Raw genomic sequence first — 16,027 nt, 5'->3', positions numbered from 1 at the left:
GTGGAAGTCATTTGCCGGTGGTTATAATTAAACTTTCCCTATTTAACACGTTATAACACGGAAACTAATTACCGTACAAGTACCAAACTTGGTAGCATTACTGTCAAGGATATAGAGAAGAATCAATTCAGTTGAATGTGCTGCTACTGTACATCATACCATTACATACCGGTACCATTACTAGTACAAAAGGGTCTCAATATGGTGCCCATCAGCGTCCGGAAGAGTCTGAATGCGCAGGACTGCATTCTGCACGGAAGAACGAAGCATGTCCGTAGGTATGCTGGTTGGCTTTCTTGATATGCTGCGCCGCACATCAGCACATGTGGGAAAATTCCCCTGGCAAATGCTCTAGCCCCACAACGAGAAATCACGTGGAGTGATATCAGGCGGTCGTGCCGGCCAAGCATTTGGAAACGATCGGCTAATAATACGATCGTTTCCAAATGTTTTTCGGAGAAGCAGGTGAACTTCACGAGCGATGTGCGGTGGGGCCCCATCTTTCGTGAAAACTGTTGAGTTCAATGCGTCTCTCTCCTGCTTGCGAAGCATAACGCAGCAACGCTGGCCAGTCAAACCGCACTGCTTTGTTCCTTGGCCCCAACCTGTTCAAAAAAGAATGGCCCAGTGATGAACGTAGCCATGAAGCTACACCAGTTCACCGTACAGAAGAAGTGCATGCTCAGTGACCGGTTGGTGAAGATCCCCACACTCGGCCATTCTGTGTTCACCTCACCCCTCAGAGAAAAATGACCTTCGTCTGTCCACAGGATAGTCCAGGGCCAATCACCGTCAACTTCAATCCTTGCGAGAAGGCAGAGAGCGAAGTCAACACGTCGTTGTGCGTTCTGTGGTGCAAGCTGCTGTACGACGTGGACGTTGTACAGATACCATTTGAGAATGGTTCTAAGCACTTTCCGTATAGTGGACCACAGGATGTTCAACTGTCGTGTCACAGCATGCACACTGCCTGACGATCGGGAATTGCGTGCAGCGTTGTCTGCCATAGTAAGAGCGATTTCATCAACTACCTGTGGTGCAACCGGTCGTTGGCCTCCTCCTGGAGCGACGCCCAGTTCTCCAGTTGGTTCGAACTTCTTCATCATGCTCCGTACAACACGTGGAGAAAGAGTACCCTTCCGTAATCCTTTCAGCCGGCGATATTCTCGAAGTGCAGCTGCAGTATTACTGTTATTTTGATAACAGAGCTTCACCAGTAATGCCCTGTTCCTTTTAACACGTCAATAGTGCAGTACCTCTGGTCGGGTGCGTAAGACCATGAATCACTGATCACGGTACCCGGTGCCCATAGTTGGAACTGGACCGTGGCACTGTTACGCGTGGTTGTCATGCACCCCATACTTTGGACATTAATGCTATCATGTTTGGTACTCGTACGGTAATTAGTTTCCGTGTTATAACGTTTTAAATAGGGAAAGTTTCATTGTAACCAACCCATGTATCGAATTCGAGCTCCGATTTGTTACGAGTCATCGTCGCACCTGGAGCCAGAAGTAGTGGGCAGTGAGCAGTTCATCCTCATGCAGTCTGAATCTGGACAGCTCAATTTGATATTTAGTGGGGATTCCGACGTTACTGTTTGATTCCACGCTGCAGGGAAGCTTCCTTCGGGGTACGTTTCTGACGAAATTTCGTTTTATCTGGCATTTCATATGTGTGGATGAAATACCCTTTATCAGCTACATCTATTTGAACTATGATCGACAACATTATTCCTCAGCAGGATTTAGTATACTCTTACATCATAGGAAGTCGTAGGGTAATTAAGAAATTATGATAATTGTGAACGCTTAGTTTTAGTTTTTCAAAGGAACTGAATCCGAGGATGATATGTGTACAAGCCGAAACGTAGTTAATTGCTATGATATGCAGGAAAACATACTTAAATAATTTTCGGTACGTATCAGATCGAGAAGTTACTGTACGGTACGTGATGGTCCTTTCTGGGTGTGTTGATATCCTCTTTTTTTCCTCACTTCCTATTCCTTCTCAGATAGCTCTCTCTCTCTCTCTCTCTCTCTCTCTCTCTCTCACACACACACACACACACACTTCCATTAACTCAAGTTGTTAAGGATCTCAAGCTAATGGAAAGTACACAAGAGTCGCTCAGACGAGACATTTTTGAGCGACAATTGTAAATGGATTATACTTCCTTGGAATTTAGTTCTCCCAGAGAATGTCAGTCTCGTATCTGGTTTCCCCGGAAATAATTAATGATCGATTCATATAAGTCGTTCCGAATGGACGTACCTAGACATTGTGATTGATATCAGTAATTCCTCAACGATGATGTAATCAAAAGATATCTCAGATTAATTGGTGGCTTATGAGCAAGTATTTCCACCATAACGAGCTGTAAACCTTTCTTTATTTTACATTGGTACAATTGCCCTTTATACACCTGCGTCGTCTGCGAACAGTCTCTGAGAACTATAGGCGTTATTTACCAGACCGTTTATATTAGTATAAATCTTGATTAGAAACGCGCGTACTACACTTCCCTATTGTAAATACTTCTACTCTCTACTCAGAAAGGCATATTGAGTTCTTTTTGCTAAAAATTCTTCAGTTCCCCACATAGATGTACAGTGTGACTTGTAGCCGGAAGGAGAACAGGGTATTTTGGAACTATCTGAGGCGTTATACACATCTTTCGTATTCCTTTGATTTCCTTCTCGTAATATGGACGAGAAAAGGTTGTATGTCTTGTTGCAGTTTTAATTTATCCTTAATAATACTTCCAGCACACAACTAACCTTATGTCAATCGCATACGGCTCTTGGCTGGTCCCAGTCTGATACACCGTAAACACTTATTTATTACTTGCGGGCAGTACATAACTGTATCAAAGGCGTTCAGGAAGTCGACAAACGCATTACCTTGGGGCCCGTTGCCTATAACATTATGGAACTGATGCAAAATAAAAAAAAAATAAATAAAAAACACGTTCAGCGTATGCGGAATGCTTGTGGATTCTTAAAGTGCATTTGTTCGATCTCAGAAACTATTACCATGTAAAATAACAATTTTTCTTCCATAATAACAGATTCTCGTCGGTGATACAGGCGTGTAACCCTGCAGATCTGTCTTCGCTCATTCTTAAAAACTGGCAAAACAGATGTCGTTTTCTATTCATAGGAGATATTCCGTTATAACGGATATCAAGGGTAAACTGTTCCTAGAAGGGCAGCCATCCCTCAATAATCAGTCGAACGATAGTTTTGTAAGCTGCCTCCTTCGATGGTGCAGTCAAACAATATTGAGAAGCCATGTACGCTGTCCGGAAACTGTGCACTGTCTGAAGTCTACAAAAAAATTAGGTCTAGCACGAGCCATTGTTTAACGTAGCAAATAGTTGAAATGATTAGGTTGTTTTTGGGAGTATTAGGTTCGAATTCCCGTGCGGCAATTCATGTTTTGGTTCTCTACGGTTTCCCTTAGTCGCTTGAGATGAAAGCAGGAGTGATTCTCAAAGCAAGGGCGTGAACTATTTCGTTCACTGCCCTTGTGGTACCTGAGCTTCAAAGTCGTCTCTAATAGCCGTAACGTCGATGGGACGTTAATTGCAAATCCTTCTGACGTTTCTTGGAATCATGCTTTTATTAGTCGTTAAAAATAACTATTATTTTGTATAGATGACAGTATGTCAAAATCCTGGCTGTAAGTCTGTGCCTTAATATGCTGTTATGCATTTTCAAACCTTTCCATTATACTGGTAAGCAAGTTTTGGTCCTAGTCCGACGAAGCTTCTGCTTTGCCCCTTCTTATATGATAACGGTCTGTTTATAAAATGACTTTTATCTTAATAATATGAATATTTATATATGTGTTTGGAGAGAGAGAGAGAGAGATTGATTTTTGATTGAGATTTTTACTTGTAACTGGTCCCTGAATTTTGGTTGCTGCCTCCTGAATGATCAGCTTCTGCACCAGTTGGTGACGTATTACAATTTGGAGGAAGTTATTGTTCTTTAAGGTTGAAAATACGACTATGTTAGTTACTAGGCCATATTGCGGATAGCTTTGAGCCAAGTTTTTGTAGCTTTTCATACCTAAGGGACCACTATTGTAAGTAAATAAGATCAAACAGCAATCTACTTTTCGTGAGAAAAGGATATTGCTTGGCACACAAACTTCCTTCAAACTACACGTCCCGCTACATCAAAATTGGTCAGTGGAGTTCAGCACCATACTATTGTACAAGAATATAATCCATTTACTGTAATTAATAAATTATGAGAGGTTGTTACTTATTGAATGAAAACTATAGAAAATGCATTTCTTTTCCTGTATTTTAGTGAACTTTGTACACTTACAATTCTGTCGACTGATAGACGGCGACGACAATGAAGTTCACCTCCTCTTCCAAAAACAAGATATTTCTATTCTGCTCTTCCAGAAAATTTGTATACATAAATATTTGGCAACTCTTCCAGTTACTTTACTCGTTTTTATCACTAAAATATTAATTTTCATTAAATGTAACAGTACGTTCTGAGCGACGGCCCAGCAACACGCCCTCTTTCCACCAGATATAGATTAACAGTCCTCTTTTTTTAGATAAATCAATTGTCTTCTTTTTTTTTAAGTCCATACTCAGAGATTCACAACTACCATCGTTGCGAGGATTGCGCGCTAAAGAGTTTCTTGCTATCCAGCAGCGCTTCACTTCACTTCAAGTACTTCTTGAATCACATTTACATTTATGGTATTTACATACATTACTGAGCTTCTCAGAATAAAATCAGGCACAAATTAGTTTAAAAAAAAACAACAGTGAGGCACACATAACATTACATGTTTATATATGTTTCTTGTTTCTGTTTCTTAACGACTATTCTTTTTTTTGTCTTTCACCAGATATACAATGACGTCATGTCTCACTCCTCCAACGTCGAGAATAGCAGGCGCACAAAGACACGATCATATCTTAAGTGTGTGCCGTAATTAATGAGAGAGCGGACCCTTATCATGTTCTCTGGACCTCTCCCAGTCCACGGTCTCTGCTGTCCACGTCCCTCTGCGCATCTTGGTGCCCCGTTGACTTCAGCTGGTCACTCGTTACTCAACATGCTGACGCACTACAGAATACCAGATAGTGGAGACAGCTGCTTGCTCAATCGACGACGTATGCCTTGCATCCACGAGGCACATGTGACATGCGTGTAGTTTTGATGCGCGGACGTACATTCGCATGCAAATGACTTATAGAGTCTGCCGAAGTAATTTGATATTTCAAGAGCTCTGCTAAAGATGGACACAGTGCTGTCGTTTGAAGGAAGAGCGATGAAAGTTTATGCCAGTACCACATTGGTGGTTTCCAGACAACCTGCACTCCGCGGGTGGAACGTGACCCCTCGAATATCGACGTAGGGACTCAATACGTGTCCACAAACTGGATCGTATTTTAGTGCCTAAATACTCGATCCAAAGAGAATGACACCACAAACGCCGGGCTCGGGCCAAAACCTACGCAACTACTGCGAATGTGGGCTGTACGGCGATTCATCCGGCATCTGATGAAACTGCGTCACGTACGAGCATTTTGTATGATTTTAATGCCCTTGCACGAGTGACGCTTTCGTAAAAATAACTGCAGTCGTGTGTCTGGATGTCCTTTTTTGTTGAAAATGAGGTGCACATTTCACAACAATTCATCGCGTTTTTTTGTGTATCATCTAAAATCGTGTATTTATGCCATGTGTTTGTTACTTGCAGTGTTCTCAACTTCCACGATGCTCCAATACCACTCCATCGAGGAAATAGTTCAATTGCGGGGCACACGAAATAGCAAGCGCATTTAAAAACTGTTAAAAGCCTAAAGTAACTTGATACGAAGACATGGTTTTGAACCTAAAAAAAGCCAAAAAAGTCTAATGTAGAAATAAATTCATAATCATTTCATCACATATATAACCTATAAATGTAGTAAGAGACAAAATGGGTATTATAGGGCACTGAAGACGCTTCGAAAATAAAAGAAGCGAAATGTGTCTGGCAAACAAACTACCTCTCATTTAGTCGCGAAGACGAGGTGTATATCCTAAGATAATGCCAACATTATATTTCACGCTTTATAACGACAGAGGATTCATGAAAGTGAGGAACTTTAGTGATTAAACATCACCGACAGTTAATATCGAAATGCTTGAAACGAATTATGATGACTATCTCAGCTTCTAATGGAATACACCAACTGGGACAGTCCAGCCTCACCAAACCAGCTGGGGAACTGCAGTACTACACGAGTAGGGTGCTCGGAGAATGCATTAGACATTTTCTTAGGGACAGCCTCCCTAGTCAACTACGAGTATGAGAACTTACCTTTTTTTTGTGGAGTAGGTGGAGACGGCATGACTTTATAGGCCTGACAGTAAGTAAAGCGAAATCACGCATGTTTACTTATGGATGCAGATGAATACTTGGGATCTATTGCACGAACCACCCCCCTCCCCCCTTTCACACCCAATAAGAGCCTCAGTTTTCTAGTACTTACTCTCCGAAAAAAGTCTCAGGGTAACAAAGATTAACAGCACGAAAAATATTACGCATGAAGAGGTAGATGTTGACGAAACATTTTCTGCCTTAAAGACAGAATTCCACGTCAAAGGCGAGCATATGGGTTTGTAATGCGGCTTTATGGGTTTGTAATGCGGCTTGTGCGGCCGCGAACACTTGGGTGTTGAATATTGCTTAAACAAACCTTTTCTCGTCGCTGCATTTGTAAATTAGATCTCAACATTCAAACGATGCTCTTATCTTCCTTTTTCTTCTTGTGCCTTTGCCCCGCATCAGCGCAGGGTTGGCACGGCTATGAAAGGATTTGTCGTGGTTAATTTAAGGGGTTGCCTGCCTGATGCCCTTCTTTTCACCGTCCCATAACCACCCTGGACGGTATATGTGTACCCCAATTGGATGTGTGTAGTGTTATTCGTGTAAAAGTGGGCGGAATCATGAAACTGTGGCGGGACTTGGGTACAACTCTTGTATTCACCCGCAAGCCACATTCAGGCTGGCCCGCATACCGACCCTCGTCGTTATTCCAGCGGGTGGATTCGATCTGGGACCGGCTCAGCTTCCCATACCAGAACTGTCGCTTTAACGCGCACGTCTATCCGGGTGGATCAAATTATTATCAACGAATTCAGCGGAAGTAGAATAAAGTCCTCGTGGTTTCTTAACATAAGGTGACAGAGGTAGAAAGTCTTGTGTGTCGTTTACATCGGCATGTAGTCTTTGTCTACACAGTCGGAGGATCAGTCCTTTGCTTGAAGAAGGAGACGTTGCATCCTTAATTTTTGGACATTGTATGAACGGCAAAAGTTTTCAGTAGGAACTTACTTCCTTCGATCTTGCACCTTCCCTATTGCTGCGTCTTTTGTAAAAGTTGTTAGTTCAAGTCATTATTGAAGATAAGCTATTGCCATACGAAATTTTCACCACGATATGGATGGATATCCCTGGTTGGAATATGTCAGATCTCGGTCCCCAGCATACTGAAGGACTGTTTCGTTAACAGATACGTTGAATGCGATTCCCCCTTGAACGTAATTTGAGAGGTGTCTTCATTTGCCTACTTGTGTAATTGCCTTTGATTCCTGAACGACGCTGAACCAACTGAAAAGAGAATAGCCTCGCCCGAAACTTGCTACGTCGTAATTTATGCAACAACGTGATCATTTTTTGAGGCTCTGATAATTGTATGAGATAAAATCGAAAAACTCTCTCCCCACGAGCGAGACGGACCTAAGAAAACGTAACCCTTTCTTTTCCACTCCTTTCCATGCTACGCCCTGTCGAATGTGAAAACGATCAGTGGCTTCAATAAAACTGTTTGCAGGGGCTCTTTAGTACCTAGTGGCATGGAGCGATGATGAAGAAAGGTGACGCGTGTGAGTGAAGAACTGGCTTCCGTCATTTGAAATCAGGTTCTCAATTATTTCTTGAAATGAGGCGCATCCCAGACGATTATGGAACGGGTCATTGCAGACGCTTTTTTCCCATCTCCGTTCAAATACATTTCTACCCTGTCTCTAATAACCCCTGATAATGACGAAATTCCTTTTCACGGTTACTGACATGAAGAGAGCGTCCGAATGAGTGGAAGGAGCGGCTGTATAGCATTTACTACTTCCAGCTGCCATGGCGAGCAGTGTGCGAGCGGAAGTTGTGGTAGATAAAAAACGGTGTCGCCGAGTAGCCATCGACGGCTCATTGTAGTTTCTTGCCGTGGCAGAACTTCATTTTCGCGCAACAGAATTTCAATGCGGCTGAATGGAGATTTAGACTGTTTACAAATCCATCACAACCTGATCGAAAACATTCACCTCTTTGAGTGGTACAGCTGTCATTGGTATGAAATCAAATCCTAGGGTATAAAACAAGATCAACATGATAAATAAAAACATTAGAAATCCAGCACACAACGTCATTTACAACGTCGCTCTCCAATTGAGGACATTGACCCACGTCTCGATTATGCACGAGCATGCTGGCCGCTCCTGAGAAACATGCAATATTTCATGCCACAAGTGTTGCGGAACCAAATGCTTTTCACATATAATGTTTGTAGACGCAGGGAAAGAGGCGTCACTTGTCTCTCCGCTCTTCTCAAAACTCGTGAAGAGGACTAACTTTCTGGGGAGCAAACAATTCCTGTTCTCTCAACAGTGAGTGGCCATCTCGATAGCGGTGTGTTCATCGGAATGTATGTCGTCCATCAACTGTTAAGCATATACTGTTAAGCAAAGGATGAAGGAAATGTCAGGCCAAACTAAGGAAATGTGTCGAAGTGGAATTAATGACTGACAAAGATTCTGTCCAGAGCAGTCACCGCTTGGAGAAACAACATTGTTAGTCATCTATTCAACCAGTCATGCCTGAACTAGGGAACAAAAGGAAGATGACAGCGAATATGCAGGCCGGAGTGGCCGTGCGGTTCTAGGCGCTACAGTCTGGAACCGAGCGACCTCTACGGTCGCAGGTTCGAATCCTGCCTCGGGCATGGATGTGTGTGATGTCCTTAGGTTAGTTAGGTTTCATTAGTTCTAAGTTCTAGGCGACTGATGACCCCAGAAGTTAAGTCGCATAGTGCTCAGAGCCATTTGAACAGCGAATTTGACTAAGGCGGAATCTATGGATGAAAACAAAGGTCACAGGAAAATACGTGAGCATGAAGAGCTCGACAAAGGAGAAAACACTAGCAAGTGAATCAATATTGTGGGTGGAGAGAAGTGCTGCCGAAACTACTCGGCGTCTCAACTATTTAGACACATCTTCGAAGGCTTCCATATTCATCAGACATATGAGAAATCGAGCACTTCAAAGCAGCCCAGTATCTCCTTTTCTCGATATCCGTGGTCTTCTGCCAACTAAAGTACCACATAACGAACAGGATATTAAGAGGACGTGGATTTCTGAGATTCAATATTATTTATATTTATAAGCCAAGGCCTGAGAATGTGGTGATGTTATATGTGGATGTGAAAGTATAAGTTCTTCCTCATAGGACTTCCAGGGTGATATTCGATAGCAGTATTCCTCAACAAGATTGAAAACGGCGCCACAATATACTACTTTCCTTTCACAAGCCGCATTTTTGACTCTCTTGTCATCGGGCAACTGCACGCAAGGGGCTCCGAATTCATAGCAGCAAAGGCTCATAAGCCCAATTTTCTGCTTACTGTGTGTTGATCAGCTGCAGAGAACAAAACTGTTCTGATACATTTTACAGGTGACAGAGTCGAGAAAGGGGAAGTGCGCATGATTCTATGTATTCGATCGCATCTGACTCTGAATGCACCTTACTGCAAATTCGCTAGATGTGAAAATGTTACTCCTCTTATCTGTACTGTTATGTAGCCAAAACGCCGAACGAGGTAGCGTAGTAGTAAGACCTTGGAGTCACATTGGGAAGGACAACGCAATAAATATCTGTGCGGCCATCCAGAATGAGATTTACCGTGGATCGTCAAAAACTCTGAAGGCCTTGATGGTTGCTTTGAAAAAGGTACGGCCGATGTCCTCCTGTACCCTCCTCCAATTCGAGGTTAGAGTCTATCTCTAATTACTTCGCCACTGACGAGACGCTAAACCCTAATCATCCTTCCTTCCTTACGTCGACATACGAAGTGGGTGACCAGTTAGGTTCGGTTGCTATTAAACTCAAGTTGTAGATTGATTTTCACTAGCCGAGTACTGAGAACCCGCGAATCGCTATGAAAGAGGCTGTTTACAAAACGCTTGGACCTCCTATCACGTAATATTGCATGGGCGTGTAGCATTCATATCAGGTTACGCTAACATGGGATATCGAACGCGTGAGATAAGGAGCAGCACAGATAGGTACAGCTTTTTTTGACGGGAATGACCATCAGTCGGAATTAGCAGAAAGTAGAGAAACAGGTTGATCATAACAGCCTACGAGTATCTATAAACTAAGTGCATAATGTCATTCACTACATGCCGCCCAAAAATGAACTCCCTAAGGTTGCATTAAAAGGAGACCTGCAGAAGTAGACGGTTATGCCCAATGTTACGTCATAATCGGGACTGTTTTAGACGAAGTACGAGCTTGGATGCATAGCGGTGAGCGAAGAAGTCTGTCTTGAATTTGTTGAAGAAACTATGAATCAGTTACGAGGCGTAGGTGTAGGAAGCCCGTGGAAGTCCGTTGGCGGACACTCAGGATGGCCAGACAGGCCGTCTCATCCCAAAATGTTACACTGGGTTTACTATTTCTTGTTATCACATCACATTTATCAATATCATCGTAATTCTTGAAAAGTATGAATCACGTCGATTTATGTACAACAAATCAACAACTTTCACATTTCACCATTTAGTATTTCCTGTTTTGGTACTTGCTTGCTATCTTTGACAAAATAACTTGCATCATTCGCAAAGAAACTAAGTCTGCTTCCTGATTTGCGTAAAGTGGCAGATGATTCGAAATTTATCGTTTAGAAACACCGACGTAACTCTGTGATCAATATCGCATAGTCATTTGTTCACTAAAGACGGTAGATACACAGATACTTTGAAAAGGGACTCTGTTGGTAATGTCACACCTCTTACGAAAAACTTGTGACTTTTCATCCTTGGATGGAATGAAACAACTGTCCTGTAATATCTACACGTACACACACACTCCACAAGCTGCTGTAAAGTGCATGGTGGAGAGTTCTTCCAACGATTACCTGTCGGTCCGTTTCCTGTTTCATTCGAGATTGGGATTCGGGGAAAGTATGCCTCCAAAAGCACAATAATTGTTCTCCACTTGCTCTCATTCTTGCACGAAATGTGCGCTGGAAATAGCAGAGTCGCATTACAGGCGGTCTTGAATACTGGTTCATTATATGTACCCAGTAACGTTTTGCCGAAAGAATAATGTTTATTCCGAATACATTTTTAAGGCTTTTGTATTGTCTAAACCTTCCGATTGCAAATATACCGATATCCTTCGGATCTCTTTTTGTAATCCGAGCTGATGTGAAAGTTATATACCCAAAAAATAGCTAAGAGTACCCAGTGCATGGTGCTAGGTTCGAGGTTTCCGTTGTAACTCCACTGTATTTTCCCAGGTTTCTTCCAATAAATGTAACTCGTCGATATTAACTACCTGCAACTCTTCCGGCTTAGATAATTAACTGATGTAAGTAAGTGATTAAACGCAGTGACACATCAGCATTGCCGTACTCAGGCATTCAGAAGCTTCTGGGTTTTTCCACCTGCTCTTGAGTATTATGTGCCACATAATAGCACTTGAAAGTTTCCATTGTTACGTAGATACTACGTGTAAATCGTTCTGAATTTCTTTGTAGTAACTTAATTATTAAATTTCCTAGCCTTCAACAATAAAAGCAGAGGATGGTACTCGGACTGTCAAATACTGAAAAGACGATTGGTGCTATCAAGTTTCCTTAGACCAGTAGCGAAGTAACCAGTTTTTTCTGACCAATCCTCACCGTTCAAGTTAAAGTACTTGAAGTCAATCGATAATCTTTTTAGGTGAGAAGTACAAGTAGAAGCGGTTGTACCCTTCGCCGTACATATTACAAAGATGTGAGATTAAAAAAAAGAAGGAAGGAAGAAAGAAAAGAGCTGAAAGGAGATGTGGCGTCTCACCTGCGGGGTGTAGCGGTACCCGGAGTGGTATCGGCGGTTCGAGGACCCATAGCGGGAGGAGTACTTGGTGAACTTTCCTGAAGGCATGGCGGGCAACTCTACTCGGCTGGCGTCGGCGAGCTTCTGGCGGAGCTACCCTGCGCGCACCCTCTGCTCGTGCCGTGGCGGGCGGGGAAGGGAGGGGTGGGGAGAGAGGGGCGGGCCGCAGGCACTCCCCTCCACCACCACGCAGTCACCGCGTGGTCGCATACCGGCGACTTTTCAGCCACATCCCCCCACCTATCTGCAAGGTTACACAAAAAGCTGAGGCGCTTTGAGCAAAACTGAAAGCAGCTGCTGTCGTAGTCTATTGTACAGTCGAGACGCTATCTGTACATGCTTCCGGGTTGTACGCCTGGAGACGACAGTAACATAGCATCACGACTGGTTTATTTAGGAACATCAGCATATATGCCGTTAATAGGTGAGAAGAACGCACAGCATTTATGGCGTGCACTTGACATTGCAAGAGTGACAAGTATGTGACTCAGTTTCAGAGTATCATTATAAATAAGGATTGGATTATGTTGTCATCTGCGAAATGATGTGGAACGAGTTAGTTTACAAGATATGCGTACATGATTAGCGTTAATATTAATGAACACATTATTTTTCTAGTCCTACCTATGAAACTACAGTTAAAACAGGTCTTTTACGTATTTTTCTGCCTGTTTTAAATAGAATTTCTCCAGTCGAACAGAATTAATTGTCCAAGTGAAATAATTTTAAATTAGATTTAAAACTTGCTTTGCTACCTATCAGACATGGGGGCATGATCAAAAAATTTTGTTGCTGCACACTGAACTCTTTTTCTGAGCCACTGATAGCTTTAATAACAGTTAGTAAAGGTCGTTTTTCCCTCTTCTGTTGTAGGCACGGACATCACTGTTCTTCTCAAATTGTGATGGATTATTTACGACGAATTTCATTAGCGAATGTTTGTAGACATACACAGAAGTAACTGTGAACTTCGAATTACAAATTACTCCTGATATAAAAGAAAATGCATGTTATGCAGAACTGTAACTCCAGAATGAAACATTGCTCAACATTCTATATAAGTCGTAAATACGTCAATGTTTCACACACTTAATAAGCAATAGTGGTAAAGCGTAACAAAAATAAAGAAACTTGTATTGTAACCTGAGGTACGCAACATCATAATCTTCAACATTGACATCGGTACTTGCGATATAGCTATGCAAACTACGAGCATGGATGAAAAGCATTACTTAGCAAAACGTCATTTTTCTACGATGAAGACCGTCCCATAGGAAGGGTGACTGATTTTGTATTTGCCTAACTAGTAATACCATACCGCACGCCGACAAGAAAAGTGACACAAGTCAAAAATCATAATTTTTAAAAAAATTTAGTTTAGTCACTGAAAAGTACTTATGAAATGCTCCAATGTGCCCAAAAAATATAATTTGAATTTACTGCCAAGAATACTTCTTGAAATATAAAGGAAGCTTACATATACTATTCCGATATAAGTTTTACAGAATTTATTCTTTAAGTCGTGATTCCTCACTTGCCGCATTTTTGAACTGTTACTATTTGTTGCCGATATCGACATGTGAACGGGTGCTTGAGTTAACTGGCTTGATATGTCGACTACCTTCCGTTTTACCTTTAACTGCGCTGGGGCCACAGGCTGTTTGTACTAACCGAAACTTCAACAATGTGTTTTGAGCTTCGGTCGTGAAAGGAGCAACGGAGCAACATGCGAACATTAAGTTTTGTTTGAAATTGGGTAAAAGTGCCACAGATACTTTTGAAATGATACGAACTGTTTATGGTAGTGAAGCAGTGAGACATAAGAAAGTTTTAGAATGGTACCGAAACGCAAGGTTTTAGTAGTGAGACCATTTAAGATTATCCTCGTTCAGCAGCATCATCGACAGGTCGAGTTGACGAAAATCTTCAAAGACTCGCAGAAATCCTTCGAAATGATCGCTGTGCATCTATGAGGTTGACTGAGGACCTCTCCGGAATTCCTGAAACCACTGTGCATCGAATTCCAAATGAAAATTCGGACACAAGGAATATCTACTTCCGCTTTGTGTCCCCCACCCTCAGTGAAGATCAAAAAGATTGCAGAGTGGAGGACTGCAGAGACCTGAAAAGATCAACCAGTGAGGAGGCAGACTTCATGTCTTGCATCTTAAGACACGATGAAACACAGTATTTTCGATACGAGCCACTTAGAATGGAAAGGTTCAGAATCGGCGAGAGCGGAAAGAATGCGTATGCATTAAAGCCGTGTCAAGACACTGCTCACTGTTTTCTTTGATTAAAAGGAAGTTATCCGTAAAGAATTCACTCCAGAAGATCAAATGGTGAATTCAGATGACTATTTATGAGTTTTAAATCGTTTGTGGGCGAGAAATGCTCGGCTTCGATCTGAATATGGAATCAAGGAATATGGTGTTTAGAAATGGAGAAAAGAATAGCAATCGAACGCGGAATCCGTCGTTTTATTACTGTAGATCTAGATTTCAACTATTACATAGTCATCTTTAGTGTGCACTGAGAATGGTTTCCAAGAATTTTTCCTACACTTGTAGTTGTGTTTCGATTCATAAGGAACCTTTTTTGAATAAAAAGCCATCTTAACTAAAATAACCACATCTTGTATTTTGTTTCGTAACAATCACCTTTCCTATGGGACGGACTGTGGAAGCCTTTATTTACCACCGATTTCGATCTTCAGATCATCTGCAGGTAGTGTAAAGTTATCAGTAACATATTACATGGCACTAACATAAAACACCATCCTACGTCACTGCCGTCGATAAAAAAATACATCACGCAGCCAATTGTACAATATACAAACACTCTTAATACTCAGAGTAGGTAGAAAGTCTCCACACAAAAAGGTGGAACCAGATTGTAACTGCAGACGAGGAATAACAGTGTCAGTACATTTTACAGTTGGCTATGTTGTGTATTTTGCTATCGACGGCAGTGGCGCAGTATGCTTTTATGTTATTTGACATCATAGTTTTAATATTGCCATGTATGCAGTTATAAATAACTTCAAGATACTTGTAGATGATCCAAATATCCAAAGCGTTTATAAATAAAGAATTATTTCTTAACAGCTCTTGGTGGTTTTGAAATATGACGATTTCAAATGCGTATGAGCTGTATGGTACCGCCTATGCAAAATATAAAAGCATTATTGTTTCACCACCTTGTTCACCAAACAACTTCCCACAAATACAGTTATTCCGATTGATGGACACTACAAAACAAGTTGACGATGTAGCAAGAAATAGTGGTTATAACGATAAAAATTATGATAAATACCGAAAACTGTATTGTATTTACTCGCAGCCTTTCACGCAGTAACTATATTACGACAACTTATACTCGTAAACAAGAACATAATCACGAAAACGTAAAAAGGAAGGACTACATGTCTGAAATCCTGTATCTTCACTATGTTATGTAAGTTTTTAAGAAACGTAGTTGACCTTCTGCGAAGTAAGATTGCGTGACTGCTATTGCAGCTTACTGAAAAAAGCTACTTTTTTTTAACTGCATCAAAATACTACAGCACAAGTAAACTAGAAAAAACCTGTACCCTCGCTCAGTTAAGTCCGTCCTGATCGAAACACGTAATATGAATACACAATCGAGTACTCAGTAAAAAATCTTAATCTTCCTTACTACGTAAGAAATGCGATTAATATGAACTGAATATTATCTTTCGCCCTAAGGAAAGAGTATGCATCGATCATATACAAATACATAACATTTCAAACATGTGAATCACGTTTTCACTGTGTTCTTCTTATAAAAGCTTCCATTTATTTAGTAAGGGCACTAT

The 16,027-nt window shown here is 41.5% G+C and overlaps 1 protein-coding gene across 1 annotated transcript in view; it reads right to left on the bottom strand.

Annotated features, from left to right (window-relative positions):
• Positions 1-12,267, bottom strand: part of LOC124612598 (proton-coupled amino acid transporter-like protein CG1139) — a 131,667-nt gene extending 119,400 nt beyond the window's left edge. Inside the window, exon 1 of the mRNA XM_047140881.1 lies at positions 12,151-12,267. Within this exon, the coding sequence (XP_046996837.1) occupies positions 12,151-12,237 (87 nt within the window). The 5' untranslated portion in view covers positions 12,238-12,267. The remainder of the gene's footprint in view (positions 1-12,150) is intronic.
• Between the last annotated feature and the right edge of the window lie 3,760 nt (positions 12,268-16,027).

This window comes from Schistocerca americana, chromosome 4, assembly GCF_021461395.2.
Source record: "Schistocerca americana isolate TAMUIC-IGC-003095 chromosome 4, iqSchAmer2.1, whole genome shotgun sequence".
NCBI lineage: Eukaryota > Metazoa > Arthropoda > Insecta > Orthoptera > Acrididae > Schistocerca > Schistocerca americana.
Note: the sequence above shows the minus strand (reverse complement) of the source record. Positions and strands in the feature narration are given on the sequence as shown.